At 35.3% G+C, this 18,992-nt stretch overlaps 1 protein-coding gene across 5 annotated transcripts in view; it reads left to right on the forward strand.

The window, feature by feature from the left end:
* Positions 1–18,992, forward strand: part of TRPS1 (transcriptional repressor GATA binding 1) — a 312,015-nt gene that overhangs the window by 52,678 nt on the left and 240,345 nt on the right. For 2 of the 5 annotated variants that reach the window (XM_069081182.1, XM_069081183.1), the window contains exons 2-3: positions 1,447–1,604; positions 4,672–5,597. In XM_069081182.1, coding sequence (XP_068937283.1) covers positions 1,568–1,604; positions 4,672–5,597 — 963 coding nt within the window. In that variant the 5' untranslated portion in view covers positions 1,447–1,567. Of the gene's footprint in view, positions 1–1,446; positions 1,605–4,671; positions 5,598–18,992 lie in introns of those variants that run through there. The other 3 variants (XM_069081186.1, XM_069081185.1, XM_069081184.1) reach the window with 2 other exon arrangements.

Consider the following 18,992-nt stretch of genomic DNA (forward strand, 5'->3'; position numbering starts at 1 on the left):
ATTAACTGCTAAGAAAGCATCAACCTGCATTAATAGGAGTTTCATCACTGTACTTCCTGGACTTTTTTTTTTTAAAGCAATAGGGGTTAAGTAACTTGTTCAAGGTTACACGGCCAGTTATTTCTGGGTGTGGTGCTGAGTATCTGAGCCCAGATTTGATCCAGGTCATCCCGACACTGGAGCTGGTGCTCTTACTGGCTGAGCCACCTGGCCGCCCCAAAGCAATTGGGGTTAAGTAACTTGCTCAAGGTTACATGGCCAGGTGTTTCTGGGTGGGTGCTAAGTGTCTGAGCCCGGGATTTGATCTCCAGGTCATCATGACACTGGAGCCAGTGTTCTTACTCGCTGTGCTACCTGGCCACCCCGCTCCCTGGACTTTTGCACATAATAAGCCTATCCCTTCTGACTCCCAGACAAAAATGAAAAGAAGGGCTTTAAATTGAAATGTCAATTTGGTAAGGAAATGTGGTTGATTAAGATGTTGAAAGATATAGTTCCACAGATGGAATGTCTTACATATGAGTTAGAAAGGAGAATTAATTCATGCACAAAATAATGGCTAGATAAATACTTCTCCTTCCTTTAAGGATCCCCATTTTACTGCATTACATGTGTCAGCATTAATGCAGTACATTTTATGGCACATTTACATGTGACACATTATTTTCTATAAGCAAAGGATTAGGTAGATTTGGAAATGGATCTCTTTTATCACACAGAGGTCAAGAGGTCATAGAAAAAGTGAAACAGGACTGGTGATGACCAAGTTTTAAGTGCAAAGGCAACAAGTGAAATTATTCACAGTCCCTTCTTTCTTCTGCTCTCCCTACACCATATCAACTGGTTCTCAGGTCCGCTATCTAGAGCAATTGCTTCTTCTGGACATATTGAACTGGCATTTTGAACATTTAGAAATCTTTGTGACAGCTGAACAATGTCACTTGGAGTAGAACCCCCATGTTTAAAACTTCCATTTTGCCAGTGCTCATAATTAAGGCTGATCAGTGGGATAATGATCCTTTTTTCACAGCTTGATATTTTACCTTCTGAAAAATACCAAATTGCATTCGTATTACTCATTAATTAAATCTTCTGTGCCCCCATGGTGTTGGTAAGGTAGGTATGTCATTACAGATAAGGGGTTTAAGAAGCTAAGGTATTTTTCACCCATAGCCATGTCAACAATACACTTGAGAACAGAAATTCTCGTGTTATTAGTGCCCACTCTCAACAATTCATTATATCATGCTCCATTCCGTGCTTGGCAAAAACTCAGGGGAGGGAGGTGACATTATTGCACTCATGTTTTTGTAGAGGAAAATTCGTGCAGTTTCTCAAGAAGCCCATGGTGGGGGCATATTGATGTGCACTAAGTGTGATATATTGATGTAGAATCCTGTGTATACATTATTTAGGAAGGAAATTTTTTTTTGCTTTGTTTTACAGATATACAGATCAGCTCTCAAAATGTCTTCTGTGTCTTCCGTGCATCTTCTAAGACAATTGCATTAGCCTCCTGCTAGTTGACTAATAGAATTAATAATTGTAAAAAGCACTCTAAAGCCACATGCCTTATGAAGTCAATGCTGGGTATGATTTTACAAGTATGTGATCCATTTTTTCAAGTGAAAATGTTAACTGAAAAAGTTCTTGGCACACAATAAAACATCATGCAATCTGTTATTTGTCTTACAGATAATAATTTGAGAGTGGCTATATTTTTACTGTATCTAACTTATGACTTGATAGTGGATGGTTTCCTCAATGTAGAATTATTGCAAATGTGCTTTTGTTTACATAATATGTCTTTTTGAAAAATGAAAGCGATTGAATTCCAGTAATGTACACATCCATACACATACATAATATTATTTCTAAGGATCCTTTAGAGTAGCAATCAGCTAAACAGACCACAGAATGAAGAAGATTGAAAAGTAGCCAAAAATGAAAACAAAAAGAAAGGAAAAGGAAATCAAAATAAACTTTGAAATTGTTATTATTTAGCATGTCATTCCTCTCCCCTCACCAAGAACAACACCTTCATGTTATATTAGGTGCTCTATTCAGCATAAATACCTAATAAGTACTTTGTACTCCAGAAATCTGTGCTTCAGTAGGATGAAGTCCCGTATATTGGAAAGATAATTTTGATATTACTGTTTCATCAAGTACTGAAGATATTAGATGATTCTTAAATGAACACTGATCCAAAATAGACAAGACTATTTTTATATATTCAGCCAAAATATTTATTTTATTCTCAGTGTTAGTGTCTTAGGATAGTATCTGATCTTAGCACTTCTTACTTCTAGTTTTGCCTTTCACATACACTCCAGAGTTGTTATTTGGCCTTAAGTCTTGAGCTCCTTGAGGGCAGGGACTCTTAGTTTTCTATGTGCATTCCCAGCACTTAGCCCAGTAAGTATGGAAAGTACTTAATGAATACACTTTCATTCATTCATTGATCTGCTGTTCCTGAATATAGAATGGAAAAATAGCCATTAAGAAATTGGGTAATTTATTTAGGGAATGGAAACTAACTAAATGATAATTTTAATGAATACTAGTACTATCATTCTTTTATAAAGTCCCTCTTTCCTACTGTTTTGTTAGCCTGAAATTTCTTTTTTGTGTGTGCTAGTGTTGAATAGATTTTGATTAAGTTGATGTAAAAGGAAAATATACTCTGGTATGGGCTATTGATATTTGGCCAAAAGAAATATAGCACTTGAATCATCAAAGCCATCCTTTAAGATGTTAAATTATTTATACAGTGAATTAACATTTTTTTGAGAAGACATAGTGACAAATATCAAGCAAGCAACATTATAGAGGGAGAAAACTCCAAATTCAATACTCACTCTGGGGAGGAAAACATTGAACAAAAAACTTTTAAAACAGAGTAAATTTGACGAATGAACATTTTTGGTGTCTTTGTGTCTAAATATGAACAACCATTTGACAAGCAAAAAAAATAAAATTTTACTGAATCATTAGTATAGTTTGTCAGTTTGTGGCTAGGTACTTGGCTTGTTGGAGCTTGGTGATAATAAGGTCTTTCATATAGATCAATTAATTGTGCTCTGCTCCCTGGCCACAAACTTCATCATAATGCTAGCCACACATCTTGGTGTTACATGCTTTTTGTAACTTAGATGCTCAAATGAGAAAATGTGACCAGATCAACAATCTTATTATTAGTAGAGGGGAAATAAGTCTTTACAAAGCATGTAACTAATGGTTGGTAATAGGTCCATCAGTTTATTTGTAAAAATTGATTATATAATTTGGGGATGATTATGTAAATAAAATTACTTCATATTCCAAAATCTTAATTCTAGGAGGTATTAAGTAGTAAGTTTTAAAATGTGATTCAAATAACAAACTACACACACATTTCATATATATATATATATTCATATATATATACACATATAAATATACACATATCTATTTCATTACTATTTCAGGACTATTATTTTATGTTAAGCAAAGCTGTACCACTCTTATTAAAATCTATTTATTAGTAGTTGTTAGAGCTTCTTAGGGACAGGTTCTGTCATTTCATAACTCTAAGGACATTTTAGTAAGGGAAATCCTTCTACCAATGCATAAATTGCACCTATTCTTCAATGTATAGTCACAGAGAGTTGCCAAGGGCACTTAGAATTTCAGTAACTTATCCAGATTATACCTTAGATAGTGGTATTGCCATATGAAAAGACATGGTTTTAGTTAGTGTATAGGTCATTGTAGCTAGCTAACTTATAGTATAGGTTTGGAAGGCTATCTTTTAAATACATATATATTTTGACTTGTTTTAGGTAAATTAAGTTTTCTCCAGAATTAATGAAGAGAATAAATTAGTTCCACAGTCCTAGGTAGGTTCATGTATTATGCTGAATAGAGTCTTAGTAAAACAAAACCCATTACTTGTAGCCTCATTTCCTTTAGCCTTTTGATCAAATCTAGCATATTACTACTAAAACAAAACTATCAAGTAGGGAATAAGGTGAATCTTATGTCATCGTCATAATTCTTTTTTTTTTTTTTTAAAGCAATCGGGGTTAAATAACTTGCTCAAGGTTACACGGCCAGTTACTTCTGGGTGTGGTGCTAAGTATCTGAGCCCAGATTTGATCCCCAGGTCATCCTGACACTGGAGCCGGTGCTCTTACTATCTGTGCTACCTGGCCGCCCCCATCATAATTCTTTTGAAACCAGTTAGGCAGCCCACACATTGATATCCATTTTCTTGATAATGTACTTTCTGTCTTCTTGGCTACAGAAGTATTTCTTTTGAAATCAATTTATATTCTAGTTGTAAAATTTAATAATGTTAGGCTTTAAGAAATGTTATTAGCACATTAAAATATCATTGAAGGAAATGATTTGGCTAAAAATTATTTGCAAGAGACAATCTTTACCAAGCCGTACTCACCAAAAACATTTTGAAATGACCACTCTTTATGATAGAGACATTGATGAATACTGTTTGCTTATTTCAAGCCTATTTTTGAAAACTTTTTTTCCTAGACTGTAATATGATGTTTAATATTCTTAACACAATGCATGCTGTTGACTAGGATAAGTAAAGTATTAAATAACTGATCAAATAATGGGTGACTTTCAAACAATCTCTCATGTGATTTTTGCCTTATATGTTTACAGATATGGTCCGGAAAAAGAACCCCCCTCTGAGAAACATTGCTAGTGAAGGCGAGGCACAGACCCTCGAACCTATAGGTACAGAGAGCAAGGTATCTGGAAGAAATAAAGACTTTTCTGCAGATCAGATGCCAGAAAATACTGATCAGAGTGACAGTGCAGAAGTGAACAGCAAGGAGGGTCATTGCCTGCATGTCCAAGATTCATCTTCCAGCATTAAGAAGGACTTAAAAAGCTCAGTCCTGAATGAGAAGGCTGGCTTCAATTATGAAAGCCACAGTAAGGGAGGAAACATTTCATCCTTCCCTCATGATGAGGTGACAGACAGAAATATGTTGGCTTTCTCATCTCCAGCTGCTGGAGGAGTCTGTGAGCCCTTCAAGTCTCCTCTAAGATCAGATACAGATGACACCCAAGATATAGCCTGCACCCCATCAGGGGACCCACTGGAGACAAATGAAGAACAAAAAATGTCACCCAAGGCTACAGAGGAGACAGGGCAAGCGCAGAGTGGTCAAACTGATTGTCCAGGCTCCAGCCCAACTTCAGCAGCCTCAAAAAACCCACAAGTGCCTTCAGATGGGGGTGTAAGACTCAAATCCAAAACTGACTCACTGGTCAATGATAATTCAGATACGGCACCTCTGTCTCCAGAGCTTCAGGACTTCAAATGCAACATCTGTGGATATGGCTATTATGGCAATGACCCCACAGATCTGATTAAGCATTTCCGCAAGTATCACCTAGGATTGCACAACCGCACCAGGCAAGATGCTGAGCTTGACACCAAAATCTTGGCCCTCCACAACATGGTGCAGTTCAGCCACTCCAAAGACTTCCAGAAAGTCAACCGCACTGTGCTTTCCGGTGTGCTCCAGGACATCAATTCCTCCAGGCCTCTTTTACTAAATGGGACCTACGATGTACAGGTTTGTCGTTTTTGCTAATTCCGTAGGAAACAAAGCCACAATGGAAGGTACATCCCTTCCACAAGCCCATGCTGTAAAAAAGCCCCAAAGCTAGTAGTTAAAACTAATGCCAGGCAGCCTGTAAAAAGCAGGAAAGAAGCACTCCTGATCTATTTAGTTCAAATGTTTGTTCAGGGTTAGTATTAGCCTCTCATCCTGAGAACTAGTTCCAAACTTTCTCCCTTCCATTATGTTAGGATAAAGCCTTCCACAGAATTAACCAAGCTTCATATTTTTGGCTTTATATCAGAGTAATGTGATATTTACATAGGCTTCCAAAAATGTAACTAATCTTTCAAGGGTTGTGTGATCATAATTCATGCCTTGTTATAGATTGTAAGTCTTTAGCTGTAGGCTTTACGTCAGTGGAGTTCTTGCCTGTGTCCTGAATTTGGATTTGGCTCCATTATCCAGGCTACTACTGGTAGTGACTTTGGGTTACTGTAAAGGATTCAGAATTAAACTTCAGAAAAGTTTTTTTTTTTTTTACAATAGTTTGGAAATTATGTTCTGTGTTTTTGTTTGTTTGTTTTTTTGCCTTTTGGAGGTCAAGTGGGGTTAAGTAACTTAACCAAGGTTACATGACTAGTTTTTGTGTGTGGGTGTTAAGTGTCTGAGGCCGGAACTGAACTTGGGTCCTCCTGACTCCAGGGCCAGTGCTTTACTCACTGTGCCACTTAGCTGCCCCTGTTCTATGTTTTTTTTTTTTAAACAAAACTATGTAATAAGGAATTGATATTTGATAAGTATGGTTATTGCAAAACTACCAGATTGAGGGCTCAATATCTGCAATGACTTTGCCCAAATTACTTTGCCTTTATGTACCTCAGTTTCCTCACATACACATTGAGGGGGCTGCTCGAGGGGATCTCTAAAGCCACCTATATGGTCTTACATCTTATGAATCTATGATAGAAATACCCTAGTTTTATGATAATGACTTAATTTCCACATATCAGAAGTAAGTAATAAATTATAGAACCAATATTCAATTTAGCAATAATTCATTCACCATCTTATACTGGTACAGAATACTTTACTATAAGTATAATATCTTTTTGAATTAGTAATTTCATATTTAGATGATGATATAGCTGAAATGAGCAAGCATGGGAATAACAACAATAATAGTAGCTAGAATTTATAAATATTATCTCGCTTGATCCACCTAACAACCTTGGGAGGTGGGTGTTGTCCTTACACCCATTTTACAGATGGGGAGACAGAGGAAGGTAGAGGTTAAGTGACTTGTCTATGATCATATAGTTTTAAAAGCCTGAGGCAGATTTAAACTGAGATCTTCCTCACTTCAGCATTCTCTATCTATTATACCATCTAGCTTTTTTTTTTTAACCCATCTGTGGTAGAACAAAAAAGTTCAGTCATCCCAAAGAACTAATTATCTGTTGTTATTTTTAGCATAGTAGATACCTTAATCAGTTTTATAGAAGTAATTAGAATGCAAATTAGTTTCTCCTGTCATTTTTGTAATTTTATTTTTGTGCCATGTGATCAGGGATATTTTAAAATTTTCGTGGTTTGATATTGTTTGTCTTTGGGAATAATTAGGAAAAATTTCAAATTGAATGAACTTCTCTAGGCTTCCTTCCCTCTCTATTCACTTTGGAAGAGCAGTCATTTGGATAAGCTGACAACAAAGGTCACATATGAAGTAAGTTAAAATGTCAGCTCAATTGCTAGAGCATGTTCACCATAGTCTTTTACGTTGACCTGGTACCAATTAACAAAGAGAACTCAAAGCAATATTAAAAATAGCAGGTCCTTAATGCAACTTATCATGCTTTCAGGAAATATCAGCAAAGAAATCTAAGAATTCTTTAAGATATTAGAATGGCAGCCTTATTACTTTAAAGAATTTAGAACCTAAAGAAAAAAAAGATAGGCTTCGTCTTTGCAAATCCCTTTAACTTTTTCTTGCATTATGAATTCTTCCAAACAGAATTACTTCTGTGGAGCAGCAAATTAAGCCATCTTAGGCATTATGCATAAAATCTCTGGGCTTTGAACTGCTGTCTTTTTAAAGATCAATTCACTGTCTTATGTCAGATGCACTCTTCTGTCAGGCTGTAATCGGAAAGCAAATACGTGATTTAGATAAAAGGGTTAGGAGTGAATCATGTCAGAATGTGAAATGATGTTTTATAATTAGGAAGTAATATGATGTTAATACCTGGATTTCCTGCTAGAGTTTCAGTTCACTTACTCTGGGGACAATGTCTGAGAGAAACTGATCTCTGCTGTCAAGAAGGCTCTAAAACTAAGATTGCTGAGGCCTCTCCTTGCAGGAATTCAGAATTTTAAACACACTTCCATTTCCCCCAAACAGCTATTTTGTTAGGTCTTTGGTTATTTATAGTAAAGTTTATGTTTGCTTAGAATGAGCTGGACACTTTTCCTAGGCAGTGATTTTAGAAATAAAACAGATGTGCAAGCTATCTCAGTTTGAACTAATAGAATGAGAAATAAAACAGCTGATCCTAGACTATACTGTCTACTAAAGCCTGACAGCATATACTGCAATGAAGACAAAAAGTGGTAGGAAGCAGGCTAGAGATAATCTTGTTAAGATAAGTCTTTTCTCAAGAAGAGAGCATTTCCAAAAATAGGACCTATGCAATATAGGTGATTGTTTTAAAGAAACGATTGAGTTCAGAAACTTAATTTTGCAAATGCTTATTTCCTCCAGTTAAGAAGAGAAAGTTAAATGAATTTTCTTTGTGCTGAATACTGTGCTTAAACCGCATTGCATCTCTTCCAGATGTGGCTCCAAAAAAAACTTTAGAAGACAAGTGGCTGATTAATATTTTTACGCTTCATAATAAATACAGATCAATTTTTCTATAGTCCTGAATAGAATATAGGGAAATCCCAAATACTCTTTGAAACCCACACATAAATATAAACATTTGAGAGGTTTCCACCCGCCCCAGACACTGAAACCTCCTGGAAGACTGGCTACAATGTTAAAACACTTCCAGTGTTGCTTAGCCAGAAATCTGTGATGTCTGAGTTATTCATGTGCACACACACACAAAAGTTCATGAATTACAGTAATGCATTTAATCATTTTCTTTTTAGATCAAAATGAATCAAAATAATAGACTAATAAAATAGGGAATTTGTTAATCTTATTGCACTTAAGCTGCTATTTGTTTGTTTATTTATTTAAGATAGCAAAACTATTGGTGGTTTATGACAGATTTATGATAATTTAAGCAGGAGAAAAATGAATAGCAGCCAGAGGGAGGTGATTTAAACTACTCTGTGGTTTTGACCCCTATTATGTTTAGACAAGGACAGTTTAAAGAAATTTGCACTGGCTGTTAAAGAGTATTAATTCTTACACATTGTTTATGCAGAATGAGGAAGTATAATTGAAGTAAAGAAATATTTGAAATGGGCTTGGCATCTGAGAATAAAACTACCAAAAGTTCATTTTTCTGAACTGTATTTGGCAGCTAGATGGTATAGTGTTTAGATGAAAAACCAAGTTCCAATCCTGCCTCAGATGTTTTCTAGCTTTGCTACCATGGGGAAGTCACTTAACTTTTTTTCAGTCTCAGTTTCCTCATGTGAAATGAAATGGTAATAATACCTATAGCACAGGGTTGTTATGAGGGTCAAAAGAGGTAATATATGTAAAGCATTTAGCTCTATGTAGGATAGTGGAAATCCAGACATACCTGACTAGGCACTATGCCTTTTATGTTAACTGTATTTTAAATTATTTCATTGATGCACACACACACACACACATACCCCTATATACATATATTTGTGTATACACAGATAATATAAACATATACATGAAAACAGATTAATAATATGTATATTTATTACATGCAAGGGTCATGAATGTACACAAATGTGATATGTGTATATATGTGTGGTTTTGTGTGTGTGTGTATGTGTGTGTAATGCTAAACAATAAGGCTGTTTTCTACATGGTAGATATGGGATTGATAGGATAAACCCTGCCAGTCTTAAAACATATATAGAACATCCCCTTTTCTAGTTTTGGTGAATTCATACAATTCCTATGATGTATTATGTTTTTCTTTTTCTTTTTCTTTTAGGAGGGCATTTGGGGTTAAGTGACTTGCCCAAGGTCATACGGCTAAGTTTGTGTGTGTGTGTGTGTGTGTGTGTGTGTGTGTGTGTGTGTGTGTGTGAAGTGTCTGAGGCTGGATTTGAACTCAGGTCCTCCTGACTCCAGGGCCAGTGCTCTATTCACTGCGCCACCTAGCCGCCCCCCATGATGTATTATGGACATAACACATCATGATGAATCAGAAAATTTGCCCTAGACCTTTATACCTTTCTTTTCTAAGAAATCAAGAGAGAAATTGTGGTTGTCTCAGAATTCATTAGTTTTAATAGCATTTCTGTATCCTAATATTTAGAATTACTCTAACTTCTACTCATAGTCATCAGAAATATTCACTTAATCAAGAACTTCAATAATGTAGATAGATCAAGAATTTGTTAAATATTTTCTTTGTGCCAGACAGCTGACTGGGTGTATGAAAAAGAGCAAATGTGGCAGTCCTTGCTTTTAAGGAGCTCACTCTGCTGGCTACTAGAGTAGTTTGTCATTTACTTCTCCAGCTCATTTAACAGATGAGGAAACCAAGGCAGCAGGGTTAAGTGATTTATCAGGATCACACAGCTAGTAAAGTCTCAGACCAGATTTGAATGCAGGAAGATGAGTCTTCCTGACTAAAGGCCCCCATTGATTGGCTAACAATGGCTCAGAGTGAACATAATGATTGTTTCTGTTTGGCTGGAAACCCTAAGGGTCTTCCTCTCTCATTTTTTTGGACTTGGTAAAAGAGGTCATTCTTTACCTCATTTCTTACCTAATCTTAATCACTGAATGGGCATTGCCTCAGTCAAACTGAGTCCTGGGAAAGATTACCTTTATAAAAGGTCAAGGTCTCCCACTGCATCAGTGCCATCTCCAGTCATCCTGATGATCCTTGCCACTGGACTCAGGTGGCTCCAGAGGATAAAATGAGGATGATGATTTTGCACAGCCCTCTTTCACTTAATTCCAATTCATTTGCAAGGCATGATGCCATGGGGTCCTCACTGAGAACGAGAGACAAACAATAACAACTCTATTGGAGGAGATACATTTATGGGAGCTGGACAAAGGGATAAAGTTCTTAAGGGGTGAAGATGGCCAAAAAGTATGATCCCAGGCAAAATAAGGCAAAATCTCACTCATCAGAGCTCAGGGTCATACAATTAGTCAATAATTAGACCTTTATATGAACTAAACTATGTTCCGTTCAGTGTTTGAGATTCACTAGGAATAATAGCAAGAGATTAATTTTTTTCAAAAAGTTATTACTGCTCCATCATTTTGGGGCAGCTTTATTGGGTATATTTTTTAATACATTGCTAAATGAAAGCACTTATTACTAAATGATGACTTTACTTTCTCATTAGGACTTTATGTGCTGTGTGTTGGGATTGTTTGCATCATCTTTATGGGGGGACTCTTGGCCTTAAGATCAGGTTATAAAACAAGGAATCCTGTCAAGCTGTTCTTCCCACGGGAAAGTAGTTTAGACCTTGAAGAGTTTATAAATTTTCATGCATTTGTGTAGTGTAGATGTTGCCTTTTCATATTAGAAAACTTTCTGAATTCTGAGCCTTTCAATATTCTCAATCTATTAAATTCATTTTGACCTTTAATGACATGTTAATGAGAGATGGGAGTTAATGGGAGAATAGTCTTTCAATTTGTTTATCAGTGGCAGACCTTTATATGACCCTGAACACTGAATTCTCCTTTTCCATTGTGCAAATACTATTCTCTAAGCAGGAAGAAAAGGTTTTAGAGACAAGAAGTTTTAAATTTGAATTCAAAATAATGTGGAGACCAATTTCCAATAGGTTTAACAATATTAGCTTATTAGACTTTTAATGGACACATTTCCCTGTAGGGAAAGATAATTTGGAAAGTAAAATCTTACAGTTCACTATCTTTTAGTGTAGCCTCATTAATTATGTTTAAATTTTACTTTTTTTCCAAAAAAGTTTCCTTTTTAACATTGCACATTCCTTTAATATGAATTAGGACCTATTATATATTAGTAATTTCTTATCCCGTCTCCATTGAACAACATTATACTTTTGAGAAAATGATGAACTGGATTTCAATAAGTTTTGACCATCAGTAGAGTGCAATGAATTTGGTGCATGGGCCAGTGCTTATTTTAAAGTCTGTGATATTTATTTTCAACACTGTCACGATCACCACCCCCGAATCATAGCCAGTTGCTGTTCAGATCTCTATGCTTTGGGGGAAGCTGAGAGAGGTGATAAAAGATTTAAATAAAAGATAGTCCCTTCCCCTACAGAGTTTCCACTCTAGGAGAACAATGGATAAAGTGTACAAATTAAAATATAATTTAATTTGCAAATTAAAACATGAACACAAAATGAAGGAAAGGTGTGCTACTTGTCAAGTTGGTTGGATCAATGTAGATGGCTAAACCAGCAAACTAAGTTAATTTTTTTTTGGCTATTATCTAGGTTGGTCCTCATCACGGGTCAAATTAACTCAATGGTACCTAAATTAAAGTCCACTTTTTAATGCTGTGCTTTGTAGTCTTATAAAGGTTGTTTTAAAATTCATGTGCTTCAGTATATTAAAGATAAAACCCTTGAACATAAACACCAACTTAGAAAGAAATAATGACCCAAACACTTAGGGTTTAAAAGAAATCATTGGGAGCACATGGGTCTGATTATAAATTTAGCATTCATCCAACTTGTAGCAAATCCTGTTTTTAAAATTTGATAATACCTCCATAATTGATGATTCACTTGCTTGGTTGACCACATCTGGTGTGCTCATTTGACTTTGCAGGTGACAGGAACAGAGGAGGGATAAATAATACATTGGATGGCAAAGTAAGGATCCAAAAAGATTTTAATATATTAGAATGATGGAATAAATCTTATATGATGAAATTTAATAGACATAAGTTAAAAGCCCTTATGCTTGGGTTAAAAAAAGCAATTATATAAGTACAGGATCAAGGAGGAATGGCTAGACAACAGATTGCATGAAAATACTCTGGGGAATACTCTGGGGGTTTTAGTGAACTGCGATCTCAATATGAATTAATAATGTGATGTAACAGCAACATCTACAATAAGGTGGGGGGCCAGACTATTAAGGACTTTGAATGTCAAACAGGATTTTATACTCATCCTTGAGATAATAGGGAGCCACTGAAGTTTATTGAGTAGGGGAGTGACATGGTCAAACTTGTTCTTAAAGAAGATAGTTTTGATAATTGAATAGAGGAAAGATTGTGATGGGAGAGACTTCAGGCATGAAGAACAACCAGAAGGCTATTGCAATGGCAACAGGGATCAGGGCAGTGTCAGTGTCAGAAAAGAAAAAGGAACCAAAAATAAAGAAATAATAATAGCAGCATAATGACTTTTCCCAGGATCATTTTTATTAACTACATTGAAAAAGATGGGTAGAATGAAATTGCACCATGGACATGCATACATACATACATACATACATACATACATATATATACAGACACCCACCCCCTATATAAGTGTATATATGTGTGTATATACTTACATGTATACGAATATATTTAAAGTTTAGTATAGACCCACAAAATTTCTATATTAAAATGGATAAACAAATATATACACATAGCAAAATGGAATTTTTTTCCAATCTTATAGGATTACAGAACTAGGCTAGAGCTAGAAGGCACTTTTCTTTTCTTTTTTTTTTTTAAAGCAATCGGGTTAAGTAACTTGCTCAAGGTTACACAGCCAGTTATTTCTGGTTGTGGTGCTGAGTAGCTGAGCCCAGATTTGATCTCCAGGTCATCCCGACACTGGAACTGGTACTCTTACTTGCTGAGCCACCTGGCCGCCCCAAGAAGGCACTTTTCACTAGATCTAGTTTCTACTTCTGGTTTAATTTTGAATTGTCTACAGGTGCCAATCCCCCCCCCCTTTACCTCTGTATGGTGTAGGTAATCAAGAGTTGATCTTTCTTGTTCTAGTTCTTGTGCTTCTCCTCTTACTCCCCCCCCCTTCTCCTCTATCTACATTCCCATCTCTGTCTTCCTCCTTTACTTCCTCCTCTCCTTCCTCCTCCTTCTCTTGTTCTTCCTCTTCCTTGTCCTCCCCCTCCTCCTTATGGTACAGTGTTCTTGTAAATATATGCTTATAGAGGCAGGGGAACTCAATGTTTTAGTCTATATAGATATTTTTATGATTACAATGTAATAATATCCAGACATTAGTAGAAGAGGTATAATAAGCCAGCAGATGGAAGGGATGACATTGAGAAAGTATATGAAAGTGTGATGCATAATTTTACTTTAATTCAATAGACATTTATTAATTTCTTATTATGTGCTAGGGATCAAGACAGAGTGGCATGGTGCATGGGAGGCTGGATTGGGAGTTAGGAAAGCATGAGCTCACATCATCCTTTAGACATTGATACTAAATGTGTGATCATAAGCAAATCACTTCATCTTTGTGCACCTTGGTTTCCACAGATATAAAAATGGGGATAATAAGATATCTGTATTAACAATATCACAGAATTGCTATAAGAGTAAAGTGAGACAGTGTGTACAAAAGTGAGACAGTGTGTGCAAAGTGTTTCAAATTTTAAAGCACCATGTAAATATCAGTTATCCTAACCACTGGGCTGAATTTAATTTTCCCAGGTCTAGTGATTTCTTATTTTCTTTTTCTTTCATCATATTCAAAATTATGTCAAGATGCCTTGTAAGATGAACTGTTATGCTAAGTGAACTCTGAAAGACAAATGGAATTTTGCTGATAGTAATTTTGTTCTCCCATTACTGGGATTTATGTTTACTACTAATTTTGTTGTCCTCAGAAATGAGCTTGTTTTCTTTCTCCCTTTGCTAGAATCTGGGAATTCACATTCAGATTCAGTAAGCTAGAGATATTATTAAAATTAATGAATACTTCATCTATGTCTCAGATTTAATTCGTATCCCACTAATTGGGGACAAGTTTTCAAGGATTTATGATTTAATAAATTGTACAATATTTTTCCTATTCATTTAGTTACCAGTCACATCATGACTTGATTATGTTGGTTTTACTGGAGATTAAAGGATGAGGAGCTGTACCTTTTTCCCATTTGAGTTTTTATACCTATGTAATTAGTTTTATCTGCTGCCAATTAACAAGTATGAATGGGTGTGTCAAACAAAATCAGAAAGTGTTTGGATTACTTATTTTGAGTGTATTAGAGACTCTCAAATACACTTGGACTTGCCCAGCTTAAACTCCTGGTAGAGATGAAAATATAAGGTAAAGTGAGGTATTTGTGAATTCTGGAATAGCCTGTTTGTTTAGTAAAAAAGTCATTTTAGTAAGATATACTCCAAATGTGCTATTTATATTCAACACAAATATCTAGCACTATTACATTTCCCTCTACCTGCCTACTGTGGGGAAGTGCATTTGGGAAACATACTATATAGATGTTAAAGTTTTAGGTTCTGTTTAAGTAATATTTCCCAATAGGTCATTAATGTCCAGTGATTGATTAGACCTAGCATTTTTCTCTTATAATTATTTCTAGAATATACAATCAGCTCTCAATTATCTGCCCTATTATGGATGAATAATCCATGAATAAGCCACGAGTAATGTATATTTTACTTTGGAAGGATACACACACAGACACAGACACACACATGTGCAACGCATGCCTATGTGTATTCCAATAGCTGTTTTATCTCCACAATTGTGATTTGCTTAGATATGTTTTAACATTAATTTTCATTCCTTAAACACAAACAGCAACTCACCATTGGAGTTAAGTGGACTGGAACTGTGCTGAGTGCCAAGACTGGTTTGGGATTGACAAATTAACACAGCTAGTCTAAGAAGTGGTTTATCCGCATACATATACTCAATAGTTGGTTGAGCTTTATTTTTCTTCTTCTAAAGAATTGTCTGTTGCCCCTGCTCTTACAAACTTTAATACTTTATTTTGTTTCAAAATATATAGCCTCCCTTGCTGAGCCTCTAATGATTGCTGAGCAATCTGTTAACTACAAAGATAGTTTATTGTCATTTCAAAGCATTCATTCTGTGCCCTCAAAATGTAGAATATTGGATATACTCTCTACATTCTAGATTATTGTTTGAAATGCCTTACTATGTCAGGCTAATTTCCTCATTCAGAAGGTTAGTAATATTTTCTGTAGTACTTTTGTATTGGTAAGAGAATACTGTGACTCTTTATACAATACTATAAATTTAGTCGACTGTGCCAAATTTTTCCAAGATATATTTTTGAAGACAGAAAAACCTTAAAATAAGATGGGTGGGTTTTTAAATCAATGTTCAAACTCCAAAATTTCCATCCATTGACTAAGAGTCATCTTAAATTGGTCCCTTATAATCTTCTCCACTGCAATCAGTCATAGTTCTTGAGGACACACCACATCTGAAGAAAAGATTGTAAATCAGTGTTTTCAGTTCAAACAACTTCTTTCGTTATGGTTGGGGATAAGTACTGTGTGTTACAGTGTCATTTTCAGTGGTCTGAGTTTTTTTTTTAATCTTTTCCCTTTGAAGTGTTTTATGTATTAGTCTTATAATACTGATTACTGTTTCATATTAATGCCAACTGTGTTGATTAAGAGAAAAAAATAAGCATAAAAGGCTAAAGACATTTAAAAGGAACAACAAAAAATTCCCCTATTTTGAACCCTCTTTAATGAGACATACAGCATAAAGATGCATATAAATTCTTTAAACAAAGGCTATAAACATGGTACATAAAATGAAAAGCTTTTTAAACCAGGATAAAAATAGAATATGAAATTCTGACCTTTATTTAAAAAAGCAATTCTGCACTATCATAGTTTTCAGAAAGTGAAAAAAAATCAGCATAATAGCAATTTCATGTCTGTAGTGGTTCTTTTCATCCTGTAATAGGTGTGCAACATAAAACTTTGATGGATCATGATCTTATTGATGTGTGTATGCTCCCATTCACAGCTCACCCCTGTCTTTTCATCCTCTGCAATGTTTTTCCATGACTTCCCACATATCTCCCATGAGGGATACACCCAATGAGCCAGGAGTTTTCTGTTGAATCTTTTGACATTGCCTTTGGGTGACTATAGATCATAATTCTTCAGAGATTGTACTGTTTAATGATTCCTCACCATCTAGGATTTCTGGAAGAATATGGTTAATTTAAATATTTTTTTCAAGACCAAACTTGGTATAGTTAAAAGTAATCAAGCCTGTTTTCCTCCTCCTCTTGAATTCTAGGCCTACTTCCTCATCTATCTTCAGTGTCAGTCCAAGTTTTACGTATTGATAAACAAACTCTGTGGATTGTTCATTTGATTGTTTATCAGAGTAGAGAAAAAAGACATTCTTTACATCCACTTGGTTTTTCCTAAGTATATAATTAGGTCAAACTAATTTGAGTAATTATGGATCACATGTAGGAGGGTCTACATTGTTCTGGGGCTTGATGTAATTAGTATAATGTTATCAACAATAGTAGTATCTGAAAGACTTCACCATCTTCAAGGAATTGCTCTTTGGATTCTCCCTTGGCCATCCTCTATGTTAATGGTAAATGCCTTCAGTGAACATTCTTCTTCCTATTTTTTTCCTTACTTAATATCAATAACATGAAAGTCATAGACAAAGTTGGCTCTGTCATTGCATTTTTCAAGAAATCGCATATGATTTTTACATGGGTGTGTGGGAGATACTTTGTTAGAGGAGAATATTGAAGACAATGTGTGTGACTACAGAGATGTACCATAATTTGTAAAAAGACAGCCTGTTCTTTTCATATACCTTCAAACATGCCCTTCCTATGTGGGTTGATCATTCTTATAAACATTTTGTAGATATGGGATAAGATATATGTGTGTTTATTTGGTAATAATATCTTCTTTCAGCTTTTGGTATCATCCTCTCTAGTCCTTTATCACTTTCATAGTTATGTTGTCTTCAACATGGACATCCTCTGTTTCCAGTTGTCCATACATCTCCAACTACCCATACCATCTTTGTTTTGTTTAGAGTCATTATTATTTCCTCATGTAGCAAATGAGGGACTGGACTGTTGAGTCAAAGTATGAGGTTTCCGTTATCATTGACGGAGACAAAATTTCACTATAGAACACTCACATATCTCTTCTGTGTACTCTCTTCTTCTGTTTATTTCTCTTCACTCTTTTTATACCTCCAATTCATAAAAAACATGACTAGATAGTAGATTAATATTTGAGTACAGATATAGTCTCTGTTGTCCTTGAAGAGATAAGCTTTTTCATATCATAATTCTAGAACTAGCAGGTTCTTTTATATAGACAGAGCTCAAGATGGTGCAGAGAAACAGGATAGAGGACTGGGTCTTGAGTCAGGAAGACCTAAATTCAAATCTGGCCTCAGATACTTACTAGTTGTGTGACCCTGGGCAAGTCACAACCTCTGTCTGCTTCAGGTTCCTCAACTCTAAAATGGAAATCTTAATTAACTTCTATCTTTCAGGGTTATTGTGATACTCAAATGAGATGATATTTGCAAAAATAGTAAGAACAGTTATTGGCACATAGTGGGCAATTCACAAATGAATGTTTATTTCATTCCTTATAGCCTTATTCTAAGGAGCTCTAAGTTCTTTGCTGACATTGGGCATCAATTCTCAGAAGTACCTTATGTGGGCTAAAATAGGAGGGGCATTTATCATGCTAATTTAAGTCTCAGAATATGGGGGTATCAAGAATTTACAGGTTGCACATCATCAGAAAACAGTATAGTGGAAGGAACATCAGACTATGAATAATAGACCTAGGTTTGAGTCCCTGTTCTTCCATTGATTAGCTGTGTATGAACTTAGGCAAATTATTCTCCTTTTGCAGACCTCAATTTCTTCATCTGTAAGATAAAAGAGTTGAACTATATGTTATCAAAGCACTCTTTCATGTCTAAAATTCTGACATGGTATATAAAAAATGTATATTTTTGAACAGCTGTCAGGAAATGAACAATTATCTCCAGACTTTTAATACGATAGTCACGCTATTTGTGGTATGAGTTCTTCCAGATATTTATAGTGATAACATGGCTCCGATTTTATTGTCACTCATTCTCCTCCCCACTCCACTCTGTATTAGAATCTAGAGATAAAACTGTCAAAATTTATTTTTTTTGCTGAATATCTTTTTTCAAAATGTCCTCAACATATCTTTACTAAATAAACTATTCTGTACAAAGCACTGTACTAGGTGGTAGAGGAGGTAA

This window comes from Petaurus breviceps, unplaced genomic scaffold (genome assembly GCF_028583685.1).
Source record: "Petaurus breviceps papuanus isolate PSGF00001 unplaced genomic scaffold, PetGlider_PUasm1.0 98, whole genome shotgun sequence".
Taxonomy (NCBI): domain Eukaryota; kingdom Metazoa; phylum Chordata; class Mammalia; order Diprotodontia; family Petauridae; genus Petaurus; species Petaurus breviceps.